This window comes from Anabrus simplex, chromosome 2 (assembly GCF_040414725.1).
Source record: "Anabrus simplex isolate iqAnaSimp1 chromosome 2, ASM4041472v1, whole genome shotgun sequence".
Classification (NCBI taxonomy): Eukaryota; Metazoa; Arthropoda; class Insecta; order Orthoptera; family Tettigoniidae; genus Anabrus; species Anabrus simplex.
In genome coordinates this window covers 92,384,817-92,407,451 of record NC_090266.1, presented here as the reverse complement: position 1 = coordinate 92,407,451, position 22,635 = coordinate 92,384,817, and the positions used below count along the sequence as shown (strand labels likewise).

Genomic DNA, 22,635 nt, shown 5'->3' with positions numbered 1-22,635 from the left:
GATTTTTATCTCTGGAGGCATTAAAGGAAAACGTACAGGACAAATGCACACACTTAAGATGAACCGAAAAATAACATTTGTGAAGTAATTTCTTCCATTTTATCAGAGGGAACTGCTGAGGGTACCATCAAATGGGGTGAATTTGACTGCTGTGTGGTGAAATTTACTGAGAAGTTAAATGTTTTCATATTAAATAACTATGTTGTTGATGAAAACTATTTTATTAAAGAAGCATAGCAAATGTTCAAAAGTTCTATCAGTTGTTCATCAACAGTACATAGTTGCTTAATATAAGAAATATGTTCCAACTTTTCAGTCAACTTCACCCCTGTAGTCAAATTCACCCCCCTTTGATGGTAATGGTAATTTCATAACCATATGCCAAAAATGTATGGAAAATTAAGGGAAGCAGCTTCAGCATCCTTTTGTTTGAAAAGGGTGAGTAAATTTACCTTGTAAGATTTTATTATTATCATTATTTTAATTATTGTAGTAGTAGTATGTGTGACAACCACAGCTGCAGAAATCCCAGCTCCTATTCACCGCGGTTAGCAGCTAGAACTAGTCGACCATGGAGCAGTCCCCCAAAGGAAAAATTACACTGTATTTATAACATTAGGACAGGGCTGACTAAAATCTTTGTGTTAAGTGAGAAAATATACTAATGGAGAATATACTAACAAGATTCCTCTGTATTTCAGTTATTTTAATTTCCTATGTGTGAAGGTTTTTGTGAGACATGCATATTGTTTTATTTGTCCTATTTCTTTCAGATTGGACATTTTGAGTCAATCTCTATGCTGACACCTAAACGTGTATCGGTTCTGCAATTAGATGTGAATGGAAAGGTCAAGACAAGCTTCCATTGTCTGGATGGCAGCTTAACAGGCATTAGTGATGTAGAAGTGTTCGAAGGTGCATTTTATTTTGGATCTCCTTACACTGCATATCTGGGAAGAGTTAAATTTGAATCTCCAGTGAGAAAAAATTCTATGAATATGAAAGTATAAAGTACTTCTGTAACATAGAGATATTATTCAGGTTGTGGTTCAGTTTCTTTTTTTTTTTTTTTTTTTTTTTTTTTTTTTTTACAAATCTTTGTAGCAATGAAAGAATGTCAATGGGCATTGGTAGTCACTGTTAAATAGTTCACATTTGTGAGAATAATTTTGTTGGGAGCAGTTTGCATTCAAGAACCTCTTTATAGTATTGCATATGTAAAATAAAATTTGCTGTAGTTCAGGTCTTTCACTCAGTATAAGTTGACTTCATGGAAATTGTAGTGAGAGTAGTTTATACAAATACAAACATCACCAGTACCTTTGTGTTTCAGCATACCTTTCTCTGTGTTCTCCAGAGTTTGTTTGAATGTTGTTCTCCATTTTGATGCAGAATATTCATTGTAATGATATAACACTTATCATGTAATGTTAATGGGAAATTTGTTGTAGTATACAGGAAGGAGGCATAGTAGATACATAAATTTTTGTGATACTTCCGAGGCAGCTGCTCGATTTCATTTCAATATTATGGATATTTCTGTATGTTTTTATTTCATATTTTTCTTGTAAATCCTCTGTCATTGTATGCTCTTATTATGGTAGAGACAGTTATTTCTATAGATTTTTTTTCACATGATCCTTACGGTGCAAGGTAAATATGAAAACATATACAGATTCATGTTTCTTAAAATTTATTAAATCATTCAGTGGTAGTGTGTGTGTACTAGTGTGTTTCCTTCTTTGGTTAATGTTATAAGCTTGTTTTTGCCCACTTAAAAAAATAATTACTTTTATCAGTACATGTTGCTGCCAGGGACTTTCAGTTTATTAAACTGTATTCTGTGTTAAGTGCATGGTATTTAATATGAATGCATACTGCCTGATACCGTGTAATTTATCGAATATTATATGTTGATTAATTTAAAAGTGAACTGCTCCCATAAAGTATATGTAGGGATTACATATATCTTCATCCTTCTCCTATTTGAAGTAACTTTTCCACTTATAGTTTACAAATTTCATAACAATTTATCCAAGGTATGTTTATGTATGTGCATTTTCACATTTGCTGATGCCTTAAAACATATTCTCAAAGCATTTTTGAGAATATGAATGTTCATCTCTGTTTACATGAAGAATATTCATATAATGATTTAATTCTTATCATGTAATGTTAATGGTTTAAATGAAAAAACAACCATCTCACGTGACTAGCTCACCACACGAGATCAGTCGAACAGAGCTCCCCCTCTCGAGGGAGGCCTTTGCCCTTCATGGGACACTACAGGCTGATTCATTCATTCATTCATTCATTCATTCATTCATTGATTCATTCATTCAGTGTTAATGGGAAGTTTAAAATGTATAATGTATTATACAAGAAGGGGGCATAGAAGATACAGATTTTTGTGATATTTCTGAGGCAACTACTTAATTTCATTTGATGATGGCAGTTGCTCTTAATTATTGTGATCTGGAAACATTTTTGTTTCTTTGCTGCTAGTCTTATTATATTGTGTTTCACATTAATTATTTATCAGTAATTTCTAGATATATTTCCTCGAACTTAGAATGGTATGAATAAGAAAAAATATTTGACTGATTAAATCACAATAATATGTGTATAATAGGAAGTAAAGTTTTATTGAAATTTTCTTTTCCCTGTTTATGGATAATTTGTTTTCAGTAGAATTTTAAGACTGAAATTTCAGTAATCTCTGATCTCTTTTGCACCTGATATTTCTGAAAGTTTTCCTTGGTGGTAATACCTTTTCGAGTTGTGCACTTCATAATAACAGAAATGCAGAGCTCAGTTTAAGTCTTCCATGCATACATTCATTGATAAAGTGTCACCTCTCTAAAGGTACTTGTGCTGTAGAAGAAAGACAAATCTCTTAAAAACTATAATTCCTTATCATTGACTCAATTTCTCTTAAGCTGTTGTAGGTTCATCATAAAATCTCTTTGTTGCTGTTATTGTGTGATGTAAGCTGTATAGATTGAAGTGTGGCACATGGTAACATTCAAGCCTAGAATTAAAAAAAGGATGAGAATTTATCCTTTCTGCTTTCATTTAAACCAGTCTCTGTACTTTAAAGTGGCCTATTGTGTAGGCATTTCTGCCTATGTATGTATCCTTACTCTAATATGAATTACTGTGTATCATGCGGTCTTTCCATTTCGGAGCATGTTAGATACACGATCATGCTGTTATGTGCCCATAGAGAAATATTTGATCATTGAGGCAGCTAATTTCTGTATTTGCATGTTTTAGACAAATTGCAGTGTGTGATAAAATGTTTCCTTAGTAATGAGAATCAAACTACTATCTTTCTGTTAATTTTTCTCATTACTTAATGGACATTGGCATTGAAGAACAAGATTTTTACATACTATATTATGTGAAAATCTATGGTTAAATTTCATGAGTACTTCAGTTATTGTAAGCGTGTTCCAAGTATTTTTTTGTTATAAATATACAGCTTTTTGTCAGCTTGAGTATCTGTTTTAGGTTTGTATACTTGGTAGGAGGTAGTAAAGTGTGATGGTTGAACTTTTCATAATAAGGATGTGTAGCTGATGTAGAAATAATTCGTTGTGTAGAAATACACACAGATGTCTGGAATGTTTATTCTGCATTTGTTTCCTTTCTCTTTGCAGAGGTATATTTTTGGTTTTGAGTAGTTGACTGTAGTATGTAGTTACCTGGTTGGTGCAGTTATTTTCATACCACCATCATAGGACAAAATTTCCAAATATTTGGGACTTATATTTGTATTCTGTTTGAATTTAATGGTGTTGCAAGTAACATGTGGATAACACAAGTTCTATGTATTTCTGCTACTCATAGCAGCATTAGTCTACATTCAGCCAGCTTTTTAGAGGTTTTGTTATGAACCAAGGCAACTGCTTGTTCTCTGCAATTTTCCTTTTAGTTTTGCCAGAGGAATTTTCTTTTCTATCTTCCCCAGAAGAGTACAGCAGAAGCCATACAGGAATACATTTCCATACTGTTGATGTTTGTTGGAGAGTTATTAGCTAGTGCTGTTGTTTTAGTGCTTGTAACTTGTGCCCAGGATTGAGGAAGGTTTATCAATATTTAAGGGAACGTGAGAGAGCTATGTCAGTAGATTTATTGGTTTAATGAAAGTGTTTTTTTCAGGACATAATTCTGCGCTTTGTTTCCACAGGAAATTGCAGATTAAATTATTAAAACTAAAAAGGGACAGAAATTTTAGATTGCCTTTAAAAAGGCTCCTATAGCATTTAATATTCTCCTGACATTAACAAAAAAAAAAAAAAAAGTTACAGATGCGTTTGAGGACTACAAACTGGAAAGATTTTGGATGATCAGTTCTTTAAGACTGACCTACAGGAATAGGAAGGTTATTGAAATTGATCTTATGCTAAATGACTTCAAACTCTTGGAACAGACTTTCGTATTATCTAATGGTAAGCTGGGTGCGTGAATTAAGAGTTCAGCTGGACTGCAAGAAGATTGATTTGTATTTTTGACAAGTGTGTTGTATATCTACCAGTCTTAAAAATATATAATTAGGAGTAATGTTTTTGGTAGGGGTTGTAGTAGAATTTGGTTAATAATAATAATAATAATAATCGTATGGCCTCAGCTGCCGTGTGCAGACATTTCAATTTGACACCATCTGGCTGTCTGCTCGTCAGTTTCGACGTTCCGTTTTACTCAAGGTTCACTAGATGGCAGACCGAATGAACCGAAACTCTCTTGGGCGTCTATGGCTGAGATTTAATGAATTTTGTCGGGTAAACACCAAATGTGTCACCAGACATCTTTTACATGCCGACATCGTACGACATGGAGTGTCGAATGGACTTTTTTCCGCCCTTCAAAAGTCCGACTACCTCTGCCGGGTTTGAACCCGCTATCTTGGGATCCGGAGGCCGACACTCTACCACTGATCCACAGAGACAGCTTAGAATTTGGTTAAGATACTGTAACATGTGTGATATTGGTTCTCTTACATATACTCTCCTCTATTAATCCTTGCAGGACTTCTATATTTATGCCAGCTCCCATCTGGCTCAAGACCTACATATAATGGAAATATGTTGGCAGAATAGTAGCATGACTTTTACAGCTCTTACTGTAGTCTAATATTTATGTCCAAGTTTGGCACTTACCGTTCTCAGCAGTGTTCTAGTCTTATCTCCTGAGACCAGTTCAGTGCTGTTCTTATCTCCCTGTCAATCTTAAACCTTTATGAGGATTGAGCATTGAATGCAATATCACAACGATAATTGTTTCCTAAGTTGGTGCTAGTCCATATGTAGAGCATGTCATAAAATCTCCATTCTTTTCGATGATAATAATAAAATACTTGGAACAGCAACAGCAACGTTAATGTTTGCTTGTAATATCAACTGGTTTTATATATGTCTTGGTAGTTATTTTAGGTGTTATATTATTATTGATGATTATGTTTGATGATGATGAGAAAACTTTATAGTTTAATCTACTCTTAGTATGTGCAAAAATGGAGTTTCATGCTGTGAAGATGAGTGCTCCTGAGGCAGCTATATTGTAGTAGTCTTAGTCATATCTGAATGTATATTGTACATTGAGCTTTAATGAACAAATCTCTTATTCTACTGGGATGTTTTGATTATGAAATAATTTTTTGATAAAATTAGTCCAGAAGCATGATATACTTCTGAACCATAACATAAAAATTGAACTCTGTTGATGTATAGCATCTGCTTACGAAGTATTTGACAATAATGTATTTGTAAGAACTGGGTTGAAAAGCAACGTCTGTTGTGGAAATGATTTTTATATTTTGCAATAAACTTCATAGTTAGGAAGACACCACAGCACTCCAGGTCCCTTGCAGTTTCCTCAGTGTAATTATTGTACAATATTTTAAAGTCTAAGGGAAAGTGTTCCATTTCTGTTGCATTCTATTCTGAAAAATTGGGTACAGCATTCATATTATTTGTTGGCCATTGTATTTGAATGGATGGCAGTGTTGCAAACATACTTCTTTTGTTTTTCTTTGTTATTTAATAAATGTGGGGGTGTTAATATTGTAACAGTATGTGTTGAATTTGGAAAAAATCTTGATTTTCCGTATAGGTATATCATAAAGCATTGGTTCTTTTAGGTACCATTAGTTGATATTAAATTATGGAAGCCTTCTGAACACACCACCTAAATTTGTAGAGTTATGAAAGAATATAACAGGTTTATGGCTTTTTCTGTTCTCACGTGTCCCACTTCAGTCTTAAGAATGCTTGGCAAACTTTCAAATACTGTAAGTACTTTTTTAAAGTAATGTTTCAGGCATTCTACCAACTAATAATTATGATACAGGATTAGATGTTTTTAGGTTGTATTGCCGAACAGGTTTTCGGCACTTCCCTCAGGGCACTGTATAGTAATTGGGCTTTCAGGCAGGAATCGAAACTGCTCCTTCTTAACACAAATGTAGCATTTTAATATTATCGTATACGATTATGTTATCGAGATCAGAACAGATGTTACACCTTTACGTACATAAAGCCATGGGAAATTTTATGTTTTTTTTGTGTGTGTTAAAATGTCATAACCGTAGTCGTTTTATTTGCACACATTGCATTTAAAAAAGTTGGTATCATTTTCCACTCGTACTGACTTGTGCAGTGAGCGCGCTTTCCAGCTCAGCTCAAGGTCACGAATAACCGTAATTTCTGAAGTTAGATGATATTTTTTTCTCTTTCCAATATGATTGTGATTAGCAACGGGCAGAATTGAATATAATGCATTCGAGAACTTTTGAGAATCGATACTTACATTCGAAACCGTATTCTCAACTTCAACATAACCTTTAAAAGTACACATAGGCCTAATTTACGCAGTACAAGATTTCGAGAAACTGACTACGAACAGTATACCTGTGACCAAATTACAGTGTAAGATTAAGAAAAGAAGGGATTTTGCCATCATGTTGGGGCTTTAGTATGTAATGTGCTTTATTTTATTAGATTAGAGAATTAAAAACTACTTGTGGTCGATTATTGTTTGGCTTGGCGTTATTAGATTTTTCGAAGAGTTTGGCTGATCAAAGTTGCTGAACTGAAGGAAATGAAATGGACGAAGTTTCCCCGGTAAAACTGAATGTAGAGTATAGAGATTTTTAACCCACGTACCGGTAATTAATGACTGAAGCCGACCCCGCGGTCTAACTTGCCTGCATCTCACCCGGAGGGCCCGGGTTTGATTTCTGGCCAGGCCAGGCATTTTTACCTACATATGAGGGCTGGTTTCAGGTCCACTCAGCCTGCTGATTACCTTTAATTGAGGAGCTATCTAATGGTGAGGTGGCGATCTCGGTCTAGAGAGCCAGGAATAACGGTCAAGAGGATTCATAACACTGACCATGCGTCACCTGCAGGCTTTCCGACTGAGCAGCGGTCGCTTGGTAGGCAAAGGCCCATTGGGTTTGGCTTGGTTTGGTTTAGGAGTGTTTGTAAAATTATAATCATACATATTTAATTTTTGTGATGTTTAGCCATATTGTTGATGGTTTTCATTCGTTCGCAGATTTTCCGTTTTTCCGTGTTGTATGATTTTTTTGTGGTTCCTCCAAAAACAGAGAATTGAGGTTTCACTGTAAATGAGTCCACTGCTTATAATTAATAACACAGAATAGCTGACATCAGAAACGTGGGTAAGCAATGTGATTTCTGGCTTGTCCTAAGTCCTTAAAATTAAGAGATTGTGGTTGCATAGAAATGTTTATTTTCTTCAAGAAGGAAATTAATCCAAATTTTTGCCTAATCCCAATTTGACCTGCAGTATACAGTCCTTTAGGGCAAATGTTCTAGACAGGAGTACGTTTGTTTGCCTGTTTTTTTTTTTGAAGGAAAATCTGGTGATAAATATTTTCCTGTGGTTTTTATGTGATTCAAGAACTGGTCTGCTCTCTTGGAAGTTTTCTGAATTGTTGGTTACAAGAATTAAAGTGGGCAGTCCCTTTCCTTACCTTGTCATTGGTCTGGGATTGTGAGATTGCCTCAAAAATTTTCCAACAAATGTAGTTCTATCAGACTTCTAGTACTGGAAATTAATGAAAGTAGCTTGTTAACTACTAAGCATTGTGGAACTGGTGCTATGCACTTGTTCGAAGAGTGTTAGTGTCAGTGGTCTGAAATGTGGTAAGCTGGAGATATTGTTCATACGTCCCATTTTTGTAAAATATTTCTAAAATATAGTTCATATAAGCTCAGATGTTATATAACAGGCTACTTTCACACATAGTACAGTACCGTATATTAACACTTAAGGTGCACAACCGTAACAAGCAAGCAGCACTGCTGATAATTTCAATAATGGTAGGTTTGCAGTCCTTGGAGAGAATACTACTATTTTATAATCAAAGCTCATCTCAGAGACATCCCCATCAGGTGCCTCGGCAATATTTGATTGTTTCTCGGTGAGAGGGAGGGAGAGTGTGTGTGTGTTAAACTGGTTAAACTGGTGAGCACTCTTCAGGAAGAAAAATGCATCTTAGCACTTCCATTGGCTGCTATCATTCATTCATTGCTGTAGTTACATTCCTATTTTTTGTGTGCTGCTGTAATCAATTGGCTGTGTGTCTTGACCATTATTTTTAATGTAGTGATTTGATTGGAACATTGTTCATAGGCACATTTTTATAATTTTCATGTTTTGATACCCATTGAATATTGTTAAATGGTATATTGTGATAATAAAAATAATGTTACTTGAATATATGTATCTTGATTTTACATCTTACCTTTGAATAAATGGTTCAGGACCAGAAACTGCACCAATCAGAGATCTGAGAGCCTTGACACTATAAAATCTTTGGGAGATGTTTCATGCTTGTCATTCATCTCACAAGCAGACCTGATAGAGCAGATTAAAATATATTATTGTCTCACATAGTTTGATTCTTCTTTACTGCTCGAATTGGCCATGCGGTTAGGGGCGCGCAGCTGTTAACCTGCATCTGGGAGATAGTGGGTTCGAACCCCACTGTCGGCACCCCTGAAGATAGTTTTTCGTGGTTTCCCATTTTCACACCAGGCAAATGCTGGGGCTGTATCATAATTAAGTACATGGCCACTTCCTTCCCATTCCTAGCCCTTTCCTATCCCATCGTCGCCATAAGACTTATCTGTGTCGGTGCGACGTAAAGAGCAACTAGAAAAAAAAAAAAAAAAAATAGAAATCTCCTTTACTTACTATATCTATAGAGACGCTAACTATATGGATTTTCCTTAATTCCTACAGGTTTTTCTTATATTCTACGACAATACAGAAAAGGTACTGATTATTACAAATTTCACAAAATTGAAATGTTCTTTACAAATTCTCTGTTTCTCTTGTGAACATGAAAAAGAACGTTCACGCAGTGGAGACTTGCTGTTAGAAAATAGTTGGTTAAGAAATGACGAGATACTAACATTTGTCTAAAACCTCTAACTGCAAGTATAACATTCTTTGATGAATGTCAATTCCCAACATGCGTTGAGTTTATTCTATTACTCTCTGATTTAGTAATGAATTGCCTGCACAGATTAATATTTCCATTGCCTGCTTTTATTGCAAATTTATATTGTGTAGAGCATGCTTGTATTTCAGAACAGTGAAGAACAACATTAAATAGAATATCGTGTAAACGTAAGAGCTGAGTGACAGAGGGCAAAAATCGATCTGCAATAAATCAGCATTATTGAAAGCAGCATACGGGAGAATTTGAGAGTTTTCATGCCTATCATCGGGCCTGTTCATTGAAAATTTCACTAAACTACATGATTTCTGAAACGTGAGTGTTTTTTAGGTAAACATGGAGAACACTGTGACTGTCCAAGACGCCATGCAAGATCTAAGAAACATGAAGAGTATGAATGCATTGGAAGGGCAATGCAAGGTATTGTCATCTATTTTTTACTACTATAGCGTTATATGGGCAGTATTATTTCACACAGTTTTTTGTTGAACATAACCTTCCCTTATCTGCAGCAGACCATGGTACTATAGACAACCATCTTTAAAGATTGGCATCTCTGTCTGTATACACATTTTTGTAACGCAGGCCTGATCGTTTTACAAGAAAACAGAATGCAGATATGTCGGACACACACTTCTTATTTTGCGAACTCTTACCTATATTATGAAGGGCCGCCACGTGATGAGCTGCAGGGAGTGACACTTGCCATTGTATTATAGGAAGTAAGTCAAAATGCAGAGGTGTAGATGCTGGAGATAATATGAATTTGTTAAATGTGGCTAGAATACTTGTGGAAAAATTTTATAATGAGGGTTATAAGAGTTCACATGCTTTAGAGGCAGAAGTTGAAGTAGAGAATGAAATGTGTGAAGTGTAGTAAAATCTACATTTTTGAAACAGTGGAAAGTGAAACAACACTGGACGTTGTTCATATACAGTTCCAGCCAGATGATGATTTATGTTATTATTCAGAAAACGGATGTTCCACTAACAAAGTCTTCTTCTGAATGGGAGTCCAGTAGTTTGCAACAGTCGGAATCAGTTTATGCTCCTTCTCCGAAGAAAATGTCTAAAGAAGTATCTTTTGAAGAACTCTCGAAGTAATGTAACTCACATTGCAAAAATGTGTATGACCACTTATTTTGACATTACAGACATGTTGAAAGGAAAAAAAATCACTTTTTTTAATCTGCCCCCATCAGAAGAATTGCTTGTCAGTTGGTAATTAAACCTATTCTTCTGCTAGTTTCCTCATCCTTTTTTCATTTACCATTGATCACTAACATCAGCACTGTACATCATGAGATTTTGGGAAATATATACTGTAACTAGCAAGATACCCGTGCTTCGCTACGGTATTATACTGAAATTTATAATTGAATGCTTATTGTCTTAGATATATAATCCGCTGAAATTCGCGATCTGACTCGTTTTCTGCGAAAATCCACCAAAATTCCCGATCTGACCCGTTTTCTATTAGATTACGGCACGTTTCCTCCCATTTTTCAATCTTCCTTTCCAGCAATCCATTTCGTACTTCCCGGGCTAGGCTCAGGTATTCCTCCCGGTCAGTTGGGTCCGTAAATCTTTGCCATCTTTTCCTATAACTTTTTTAATATGGATAAAATCCTTCAGGAGATCCGGCGTGGTGTCATACTGGGTGCCTTGGCCGCACTGAACCCGCGGCCGGACTGCATTCTTAGTCATTACCCGTCCAGGAGCCGTTTCCAGCGCGGTCCGCACATTTGACGACGGTCCGGAACATGATTACTATTATTATTAGTACTATTATGTGTTGCTGGAATGGCTGATGACAGGGAAAACCGGAGTATCCGGAGAAAAACCTGTCCCGCCTCCGTTTTGTCCAGCACGAATGTCACATGGAGTGACCGGGATTTGAACCACGGAACCTAGCTGTGAGAGGCCGGCGCGCTGCCGCCTGAGCAACGGAGGATCCTTATAAAAACATTAAGAACAGTAAAATCAATTGGTCTCACCTCCTTCTACAACCCACCGCCGTTAAGTTTATTTACCGCCACCCTCCCCCCCAAAAAAAAATATTAAAAGAAGGCTTGTTTCTTTATGTTAAAAGAATATTCCAAACACCAATGTTCACGTCTATTACCTTCAGTTTTGAGATATAAGTATCCCCATAAAAATAATTTACTTTTTTCACTTCATTTCACACTACTCCCCCCCCCCCCCAAGTGAATTTTCCCGCAAAAATAGTTGTTTCTTTAATAGTAAAGGATCTTCTAAATACCAATTATCACGACTCTAACTTCTTCAGTTTTTGATTTATGTGTCCTCATGAAAGGAATTCAACTCCTTTACACTCCCGCCCTCCAAGATGGTTTCCCCCCCGCAAAACGTGTTTTTTTGTTTTTAAAGGAGATCCAAATATGAATTTTCACGTCTGTAACGACTTTAGTTTTTATTAGATGTATGTATTCTCATACAATTAAGTCAATTTTTCAATTCTTTCACCCCCCTTCCCCCCCTCTTTGGATTTTCCGTGAATGAGTTTCTTTACTTTTAAAGCAGATTGCAAATATCAAATTTCACGTCTGTAACATCTTCATTTTTGAGATATCAGTAGCCTAATTAAAAGAATTCAACACCATTTTCAGTCACTTTTACCCCCCCCCCCCCCGCTCCACCCAAGTGGTATTTCAGAAAACTAAAAATACACGTTTCTTTATGTTTAATACAGATAAAAATACCATTTTCCACTTCTGTAACATGTTAAGTTTTTTAGATATACTGTAAAAATTCTCATTTTAAAATTTCACCCCTTTGGAGTTCCTCTTAAGTGGAGTTTCCAAAAACAAATCACCTATGTTTCTTTACATTTACAGGAGATTTCAAACACCCACTTTTTATGTCTGTAACATTTTACGTTTCAAGATATTCTGTAGATATAGTCTTTCAAAAAATTCACCCCAATTTGTCACTCCTGTTTAACCACCATTAATTGGATTTTCCAAAAACAAAAAAAAATACGTGTTTCTTTATTTTTAAAAGAGATCAAAAGTACAAATTTTCAGTTCTGTATTATCTTTCGTTTCTGAGATATATGTATCCTCAAAATTCAACAAATTTTTCACCCTTTTACACCCCTCCCATTGGGATTTAGAGGAAACAAAAAAATACATGTTCCTTTATTTTTAGAGGAGATTCTAACTACCAATTTTTACAACTGTAAATTTTAAAGTTTTAAGATGTAGACACACTCATTTTAAAAAATTCAGCCCCCCTCCTTTTCACCCCCCAATATTTGCATTTTCCAAAAACGAAAAAATACGTGTTTCTTTATTTTTAAAGGAGATCCCAAACACCAATTTTCAGGTCTGTAATATCTTCAGTTTCTGAGATATAAGTAGCCTCATTAAAGGCATTCAACCCCTTTTTCACCCCTTTTCACTCCTCCTATTGCGATTTTCCGGAAACAAAAAAAGACGTGTTTCTTTATTTTTAATGAAGATTCTAAATACCAATTTTCACATCTTTAAACTTTAAAAGTTTGGAAATACAGATTCACTCATTTAAAAAATTCACCCCCTTTTCACCCTCCCATTAATTGGATTTTCCAAAAAAAAAAAAAATACGTGTTTCTTTATTTTTAAAAGAGATCAAAAGTACAAATTGTCAGGTCTGTAATATCTTCAGTTTCTGAGATATAAGTACCGGTATCCTGAAAAAGGCATTCAACCCATTTTTCCCCATTTTCACCCTTTTTCACCCCTCCTATTGGGATTTTCTGAAAACAAAAAAATACGTATTTCCTTATTTTTAAAGAAGATTCTAAATACCAATTTTTACATCTGTAAACTTTTAAAGTTTTGAGATATAGATACACTCATTTTAAAATTTCACCCCCCTTTTCACCCCCTTAGTGACGGAATATCCAAAAATCCTCTCTTAGCGAGCACCTACATTTTAATATGAATATATCCCCAAAATTTCATTTCTTTATGTCCAGTAGTTTTGGCTCGGCAATGATGAATCAGTCAGTCAGTCAGTCAGTCAGTCAGTCAGTCAGTCAGGACAAGTTATTTTATATATATAGATGACATGCACTCTAAATATGATTTGTTTATCTTGCTTACATCTTATCTTCAAAGCTAATACACTTTGCTTTCTTCAAAATCCATCACCTCTGCGTACATGAAAACTGTAAAAGTAGTTAGTGGGACATAAAACTAACATTCTCATTCATAGTTGAAACTGTGGATAAAAATAATGAATACCTACAAGAAATAAGAGTCCCATAACTATATCTTTACTTTATCCTATCTACACAGAACTTACAAGGCAAAAATGAACAACATGATTATTCATAGAAAACAAATGAAAATGATATTTCTTCATTATTCTATGACATAATTAGTGTTATTATTCTACGCATCTTTTGAGGTTAGGTGATTCAATTCCATTACACACTCCCCCACCTTAAATAACAACCAGAGTGTCCACGAATCTGCAGGGGAAATGAACTGTTCGACCAAATCTAGTTCTTGTCAAAGGATATTCAGATGCTACGGGTACAGGGGATAGTGATGAGTGATTGGTTTATTGTATTTTATCTGTATTTGACTGCAAGTGCTGTGTTGAAAAATGTTCCTTGTGTATTAATGCTGGTTCCATTGACCTTGACTTCAGAATGCTTGTTGCTGTGCTGCTTCACTTTGTATGGGCCTGTGTAAGCTGGTTGTAGTGATGTTGATTTGGTGTTTTGGTGTTCAAACACATGGGAGCATGTCAGATCCTTGGAGACAAAAACTTTTCTGTTGTCATGTTTGGATGTTGGAACAGGTCTCCTGAAGACATCTCGCAAATTCTTGGTGGGTGATACTAGGGGCATCAGACAGAAATTCGTCTGGAAATCAGATGGTTGTGCCATAGACTAACTCTGCAGGTAAACATTCCAAGTCTTCCTTGACTGTAGTACAGATTCCTAGGACTAAGGAAAGCGACTCCTCCCAAGAATGTGATGTAAGCAGGTGCCATTTAAGTGCTGCTTTCATTGTTGGGTGTTGACGTTCTGTTAGTCCATTAGCCTGAGGGTGGTAGGTGGTAATGGTTTTGCTCCGAGAATCTAAATGCGTAACAATGGTTTTGAAGAGCTCGCTCTCAAATTGCCGACCTTGATCTATTGTGATGCGGATTGGTATACCAAATCAAGAGAACCAACACAAAAATAAGATTCCACTTAACAGTTTCTGCTATTTTGTCTTCCAAAGGTGCAGCTTTCAACCAGCGGGAAAACAAATTACAACTGTTAATAGTTAATAGTTTCTGTGTTCTTTGTGTCACACTGAAAACTTACATCAATCATTATTTAATGGCAACATATTTTCCAGAGTTGTGCAGTTTTACGAGGACATCGGTGACCTGGGTTAATGTTTCCACTTTGATTGACCTTACCATTGTGTCATATTTCGTCTGATCACAAGTTATGCGCTTGTACGAAACTGGGCTTCAAATTGTATAAACATATTCTAGGACCTGGCTTTCAGAATGCTGGGACTTGCTTCATTTTTTTTGCAACATCATGTGGGGCAACTATTTCTTTATCTTATCTACATAGAACAACATGAATATTCATAAAAACAAATGAAAATTGTATTTCTTCATTATTACATGACGTGTGTAATGTTATTCTGCAAATCTTTCGAGGTTAGGAGATTCACTTCCACTACAAAACAGTAAAAGCATACGATCTTTGCAAGCAGCACTGAACTTGTTTATGATCAATTTTGTACCAGTATCAGAAGGGAAAAGTTACTCGTGTTCTAGTACACTACTGAGACTCACAGACAGTGGCATTCACCCCACGAAAATGGAGTGGACCCAAATGATAATTTTTTTTAACAGATAATTACAAATTTAAGAATACTTTCTTTTGTCAACAGAAATGCACTTGAATCCTTCATTCTCTTTGTGTCGAGTTTGCTAAGACATTTTCTTATGTGTTGGCGTACCCTATGTATACATGTGCATTCATATCATAATGCTAAAGGATATTATGTGAACACAAATAAGATAAAATGTAGTGTGTGAATACTTTCTTTTGCTCTTATTTAGTTCTTTTTTCTGGGTTGAAGAGTGTTGTTGTTTACTGTACATTACGTAGACTTTGCCGACATTTTGAATACATTGCAATATTCTTTGTCAAGCTGCGCTGTTATGTAATTAGAGGTTTGTCCTGCGTGTTTATGTTGTGGTCTTTATGTCTTAATCTATGTATGATAGGCATCCAAGAATTACTGATTTTATATCCTCCTCCTAAATTCATATTGTTCGGGTGTTTCTTTATTTCGATAGCCTCACAGATTTTCCTTTCCAGATTCCGAGGGATAGCTGCTAGGATCTTGGTCTTGTCAAATGATATTCCGTGTCGTGTTTCGTAGGAATGCTTGGCTACAGCTGAAATATGTTTTCTGGTTCTTGGTTTGATGGATGTGTTCGTTTTGTTTCACCGACATAGCACGTTCTGCAACTGCATTCAATGTGGTATACTCCAGGAGCCTGTACTTCTGTTGTGTCTTTTACCAGTGGTAGAAAACGGGCTGGCTTCTGGTGTGGTTTTTAGATGGTTTTTATGTCTTATTTATCCAGTATCTTGCCAATCCTGCCTGTAGTGTTTCTGATGTTTGGAAGTATTGCTGTTTTTGGGCAGGTCAGTTTTTCTTTCCGGTTGTTTTCTTCTACGGTGGCCTTTTCTTTGTTTTCTTCTGACTTCTTAAAGACTTATTACATGTGATAAATATAATTTTTTATCCATATTCATATTTGATTGAAATAACAGTAAGTTAATTTGTTAATTTGACCACCTAATCAATACAATAAGTCTTGTCTTTGTTGAATTACATTGACATGTTAATTAAAATGGTACATGTTTTGCCTTGCATGTAGGCATCATCAGCCATTGCTTTAACCTTGAAATAAAATCAGGCACCTGATTTACATATAATTAAAATAAAACTAATTTATAAAAAGCCTTGAAGAGACTTGAACGAAAATTAACATATGGTAAAAGACTAGTACAATGTTGGTTTTAAAGATATTGCTATGAGTGAGAAGTTTACAATTGGTGAAAGTATTTGCAATATTGACATTGGAAGACTACTATTGTAAGTAAAGTGAATAAAGCAACAGTTTGTTATAAACAAGTGGTAAAATTGCTATAAAATGATGTTGACCAACTAGCGGTTACAAATAGAAAATGATGAGAATGACGATCAAAATCGTATGTATTTAAAAAACATAATGTTGAATAAAATAATGTCGAAAGATGGTCAAGTGACCTGTGACCTGTAATTATTTGTTTACGTAAGATAAAAGTCAATAGCATATGGTGAAGTTGTGGTTCACTTTGATGAAAAAGTACGAGGTTGTAGTTGAAGGTTGATATACAATGTTTATATTGGACCTCTATGGACCATCTCATTTGATAGAATGCTAAAACATTGTTAAGAATATGGGTTTATTGACATGTTGGTCGAAAAGGCAATGTGACAGTTGAATGTGGCTAACGTGTTGAATGTTGGATCCGAAGTAGAATCTGTAAAAGGAAACCAGAAGCATAGTGTTAATTGTATGAAAATATCGTAATGGCATGTTTAGGTGGAAATCGTGTACACTTACCATTTGACGATGGTGTGGGTAATTTGTTACGTTATGAGCTAAAAGTTATTGACGACTGTGAAACTGTATTAATTCAATTTCATGTTGTCAAATAGCTGTATTTATGTAAGAAACAAACAAAAAGCACATACACTTGAGAGCCCATGTTCCATTGGTATTTATCAATGGACCAGGCCAGTTCCCGTTGGTGACACAAATATTTAAAATAATTTTTTGCAATTCAGATGTTTAAAATTAAATTTTACCATTGCAATCCCTTTTACAGAATCAACTGTCATTCTGTTTCTCTCCTTTGTCCGCTGCGCTTGTCCCTGTATTAAGAACAACCTCTCCGTATGAGCTTTATGGTCTGGAACTGGAAAGAAGTACTGCACATGATGATAATAATAATTACTATTGTTATTACTATTTCTTTACAAGTTGCTTTACGTTGCGCCAACACAAATACGTCTTATAGCGACTATTGGGCAGGAAAGGGCAAGGAATGGGAAGGAAGCGTCTGTGGCCTTAATTAAGGTACAGCCCCCAGCATTTGCCTGGTGTGAAAATGGGAAACCATGGAAAATCACATTGGGGTTCGAACACACTTATCTTTCGAATACTGGATACTGTTGATACTGTTACACAAGACCAATTTCATGTTTTTGCCCTATTGAACTTGCTACTAATAGTTACAAATTCTTGTTTTTATATCCACCTTATTCAATACATAAAAGTGTTTGTCTCTAGAAGGACATTTACAACAATACAAACATTAAATGGGACATGTTTCGCTCGTTATGTTGAGCATTTTCAGCCATTTTGTACGATTATCTCAAGATTGAGTCATTATATTAAACATTATTTTACAATTATTTGTTCATTAAAATGTTATTACGCAATAAAATATCATTACTATATAAAATGTAAACAGGAAGAAGTAACAATTAAAATGGGTCTATAATAGACTAGACGTTAATCACAGTGTTAGGAAGAACGGGAACTTTTAGGCAAACTGTACAATTTAATTGGCACATTACATTAATTTTCAGTGATTAACGTCTACTATTTTACTTGTCGAATATTTTACCCAGAAGAAAGCCTATCATCAGTACATCTTTCATACAGAGACAGCTGCATGTCGTCGGGAGTTAGTTATGGCTGTAGTTTCCCATTGCTTTCAGCCGTGTAACACTATCAACATAGCTAAGCAATGTCGAGTATTATTACAAGGCCATATCAGCCAACGATTTAGACTGCTGTCCTTGCAACTTCCGAAATGCTGCTACTCCCTCCCCCCCCCCCCTTGATATAGGCCTCAGTTACCAACAAGGCGAAGGAATTAGCGATGTTTGGGCAGGTGCTGTATGGAAAATAAATTAAATTGTAGTAAATGTCCTTCTAGAGACAAACATTCTTATGTATTGAATAAGGTAGATATAAAAACAAGAATTTGTAACTTAGTAGCAAGTTCAATAGGGCAAAAACATGAAATTGGTCTTGTGCAACAGTATCCAGTATCCAGCAAATGTGAAAAGGGGTAGGACATACTTCTGTGTGAGATTGCTCATTGGGAAACCATAGTTTGCAGCCACCCTTAGAGGCACAGTTTGTTTAGTCATTTGTCTTCTGTTCACAAGGGCATTTGATTCCATGTGAGGTTAGTGACTTTTAAGGGTGTTTAAAGGCCACTGTTCTTATCATTTTCTTCTGCGATGTTAAAGAAATCCTGCGGACCAAACTTCCAACACCCGGGTCTGTTTGAATGGAAGTTAAGCTGATGATTATTATTGATTTAATTGTTGCAGGAATTACAAGTAGGATAGTCATGCTGTATTCACTCTGTGAAGGAGCAGGTGAGGATGAGAGAGAGGGAGAATATATCCCCAGAAATCTTATCAGTTCCAGCTGCTTTTATAGTTTTCAACTTTTGTATCTTGCTGTAAATGTCATTGTTATCATAGGTAAATTTTAATACTTCTTTAGTATTACATCCCCTATCTGGACATTATCCTTGTAACCAACAATCTTTACATACTGCTGATTCTTGGCCACTATATTAATTCCTTTATCTCTGTTCATGGCGAGTGCATCAGTACTTTCATAAGAAATACATTTCATAATTAATCCGAATTGTCAACCTCAACAAGATAGAAGGTCTTTGTACCATGAATTTTATCCCGCCCCCTTTTGATCTTTTCCGTTCTTGATGTTCCAAACCATTTTAGCTTGTCCTGTATTAATTATTGTTCGTTATTGTATTATTTCTGTGTGTTACGATTTTGGGCATTCCTTAATAAAATGTATATCTTCGTTCCTTCCCCTAATTATGGCCCCAGGATAAAGGAAGGTTTCTTCCGCCCTGGAGTACTCCCTTCCCCATATGTTGACTATGCTGCTTCTCGCCGACATGCCCCGGCTCTCCTTGCTAGCCAACGAGAGCCGGTGCACTGTACGTATATTCTCGGGTCATTGCCTCCTGAGGTTTGGTTCCTTGCTTCGCTGTGTGCAAGTCACTTTGCTCTGAAGCCGGTCCCGGGCTGGTCCCACGGGCAGATCGACCCCAGGACTCCCACGGGCATGGAGGTAGGATTATGACTTGTTGAGACATTGCTGGGGCAATGGGAGGAACTAGTTCTGTTGAATTGTAATGGTATCTTACATTGCCTTCGTGCAAGGTAGCTTTAAATTAACTACTTGGTTAGAAACCATGTTTGTTAATGTACCGGTATGTTAATTCAAACTAGTCAATTGTAGGAACCTCTACGATGTTCTGTTGGGCGATTGTGCCCCTTTTGGGGATGTTCATATTTGAGCTTGTTAGGGAGATCGGGCAATGTAAGTTATTTCACCCGTTTTCTTGAAGCCGTGTGGTTTCGGCTAAGAGTCATTAAATTTTCTAAATGTATGGAATGTACAAAGTACGATGTACGAAGTTTGTAAGGTACCAGAACCTTCTAGAATGTCGAGGCTTGGAGCTTGCTAACCTCCGGTTGTCAGCAAGCCATTCGCTTCCTAATTTGGCCTCGGGTGTCATGTTTTTTGCGTGATTTATATTGAGGAATTATGTGTTCGGTATGGTTGTTTAATCTTTTCTGGAACTGTCTGGTACTAGCGAATGAAATGAATGTTGGAGGATCACCTCCCAAAATTAGGAAATAGTTTAACAGTTTGGTTCCTTGTGGGGTAGGTTCCCCGTTTGGAGATTATGTACGAGTCAGTCAGTCCCATTTCCATATCATAGAGTAATCTATTCATATCTGTTTTATGTCTTGTGCTTAGATAAATAACCTAGCATAGCAAATAGCCTTGCCTTGTGCTAACAAAACTATTATGCTAGTTACATTCCTGCTCTTATGGCCTGGATCGTTGGCCTGCACCATCTTTGCTTGTTGCTGGTAAATTCTGGTACTGGTACATAAATCTGGTAGCAGAGTGTTTAATTGGGTCTGTGTCTGTCCTCTTTTAACTGGCGAATTCGAGCCCGGAAGGCTTTTCCGTTTGGGGTTTTCTCAATTCCGCTTGGTGGCTGTATCGATTATACCAGAGCCTCTCAGGGTGCATGCGCCCGTGCACTGCACGGCGCAAGGTGCAGGAGACGAATTCACTAGGTTGACCAGAGTGCAAACCCCCACTCCACTGCCCCTACACCTCTCTCACCCGTTCGGCCTCTCTATGCCTTCTCCACCTTCCCCACTGATTCTCCCCTAACTGCGAAATGTTTGTGCGGTGAGCGGTGACGCTGTTGTATGGGACAATGTTACCGGTGTTAAAACACTCTTCTTTCAATTTGGTTTGAGCAGACAATTTATCTTCTCTAACTCTACCTTTCATCTTTGCAATGATACCAGTTATGCCTGGAACAAGGGGCCGGCTGACAGTAATTGTGAGACACTTCTTTAAATTACAATCAGAAATCGGCCTACTCGCACGCAATCTAGTTTTTGCACAAGTCAAAACAGGAAAAAATACCTTTCACATATGCATTTGGAACCAAACATAGAAATAAAATTAGCTGCTTATCGATGCAGCTTAGGAAAATCTTCCTTCGGCAAATTCTCGTAGAATTTGAGCAAAGCCTTTGTATTGGAAAATTAACTTATCACGTAATTATTGTCCCACGGATTAAGCATTTGGCTTTATCGTCACGACTGAAAAAAATACGAAAGTTCCCTGTTCGATTGAAATGGACTTTCGGAAGTCTTTGCTTTCTTCGAAACGGGTTGTTCGATTATTATGATGTTGCCTTGCGCTTATCTATTTCACTGACAAACAAGCCGGCTACCACCGAACGCTTCGTCGTTCTCAGCACACTTCACAAGCAGAGTTGAGCCGAGTCGGACCGTGCACGGAGTAACTGCGCCTCGATTTGCACGCGTGAGATTTTGGGCGTTTGAGAGGCCCTGGATTCTACTATGGCTACCCATGATTCCTGCGGAAAGAGGAGCTCTTATACGAATTATTAATTCGTAGTTTGGAATCTAAAGGAACGGTTTGGAGCGATGAACACTTATTACGAACAAACCTAGAGAGAGTCATCTCAGTGTCCCATTATTCCGAGAGTGAGGTTATGAGTTCGGCGTCCCTTATCCGGGCCAATTTAACCAACATCTCCTCGCCTATGGACTTGTTGGAAAACGATGTAGCTTCGCTTCACCAGCTTAAGAAAGTACAAGGTCGCTTAACTCATTATTTTCATCGTATGGGAGATTTGCTTTCGTTGGGGTTGAAGGAAGAGCTTTTGAATCAAGTTGAGGCGTTAAAAGTGACATCTACCGAGCTCGATAGCTGCAGTCGTTTAAGTGCGGCCAGTATCCAGTAATCGGGAGATAGTGGGTTCGAGCCCCACTGTCGGCAGCCCTGAAGATGGTTTTCCGTGGTTTCCCATTTTCACACCAGGCAAATGCCGGGGCTGTACCTTAATTAAGGCCACGGCCGCTTCCTTCCAATTCCTAGGACTTTCCTCTCCCGTCGTCGCCAAAAGACCTATCTGTGTCGGTGCGACGTAAAGCATATAGCAAAAAAAAAAAAAAAAAAAAAGTGACATCTGCTAAACTCTTAGAGAAAGTTGAGGCTGGCTGGGCTTGCTTCAACTAACCGGGTCGAGGAGGAATCGAATAAGTCAACCTTTAGCCCCGAGGTTGATGGCAGATAGCCTCACTTCAGCCGCAGCAATTTTTTTCCTTAAATGCTCCCCCCAATATTCAGTCTCCGGTTCATCAGCCTATCTTGTTTTCTTAGGGTTCGCCCTTCTCTAATCTTCCTCACCCGTTAAATATGATATTGAAAGGCGCCCCTCAGTTATTGGATAAATTCAGCAAGCGACGTGGTCTCATACCTACGTTTCCTCGTTGAATTTCAAGAGCACGCCCTAGTTTTTGGGTTGACACATGTTCAGATACTACGAAGTATTTATCAGTATGCCGTGGGAATTATTTCAGTTAAAATGGTTAATGCTATGTATGGAAAATTCTCACTTCAACAGTTTAACGCTCATTTGCTTACCCATT

General features: G+C 36.8%; 1 protein-coding gene across 2 annotated transcripts in view; it reads left to right on the top strand.

Moving 5' to 3' along the window:
- The window catches only part of LOC136863906 (adipocyte plasma membrane-associated protein Hemomucin), a 163,299-nt gene extending 154,550 nt beyond the window's left edge, over positions 1 to 8,749 (top strand). For both annotated transcript variants that reach the window (XM_067140319.2, XM_067140318.2), the window contains exon 8: positions 774 to 8,749. In XM_067140319.2, the coding sequence (XP_066996420.2) occupies positions 774 to 1,010 (237 nt within the window). In that variant the 3' untranslated portion in view covers positions 1,011 to 8,749. The remainder of the gene's footprint in view (positions 1 to 773) is intronic.
- The last annotated feature ends 13,886 nt before the right edge of the window (positions 8,750 to 22,635 follow it).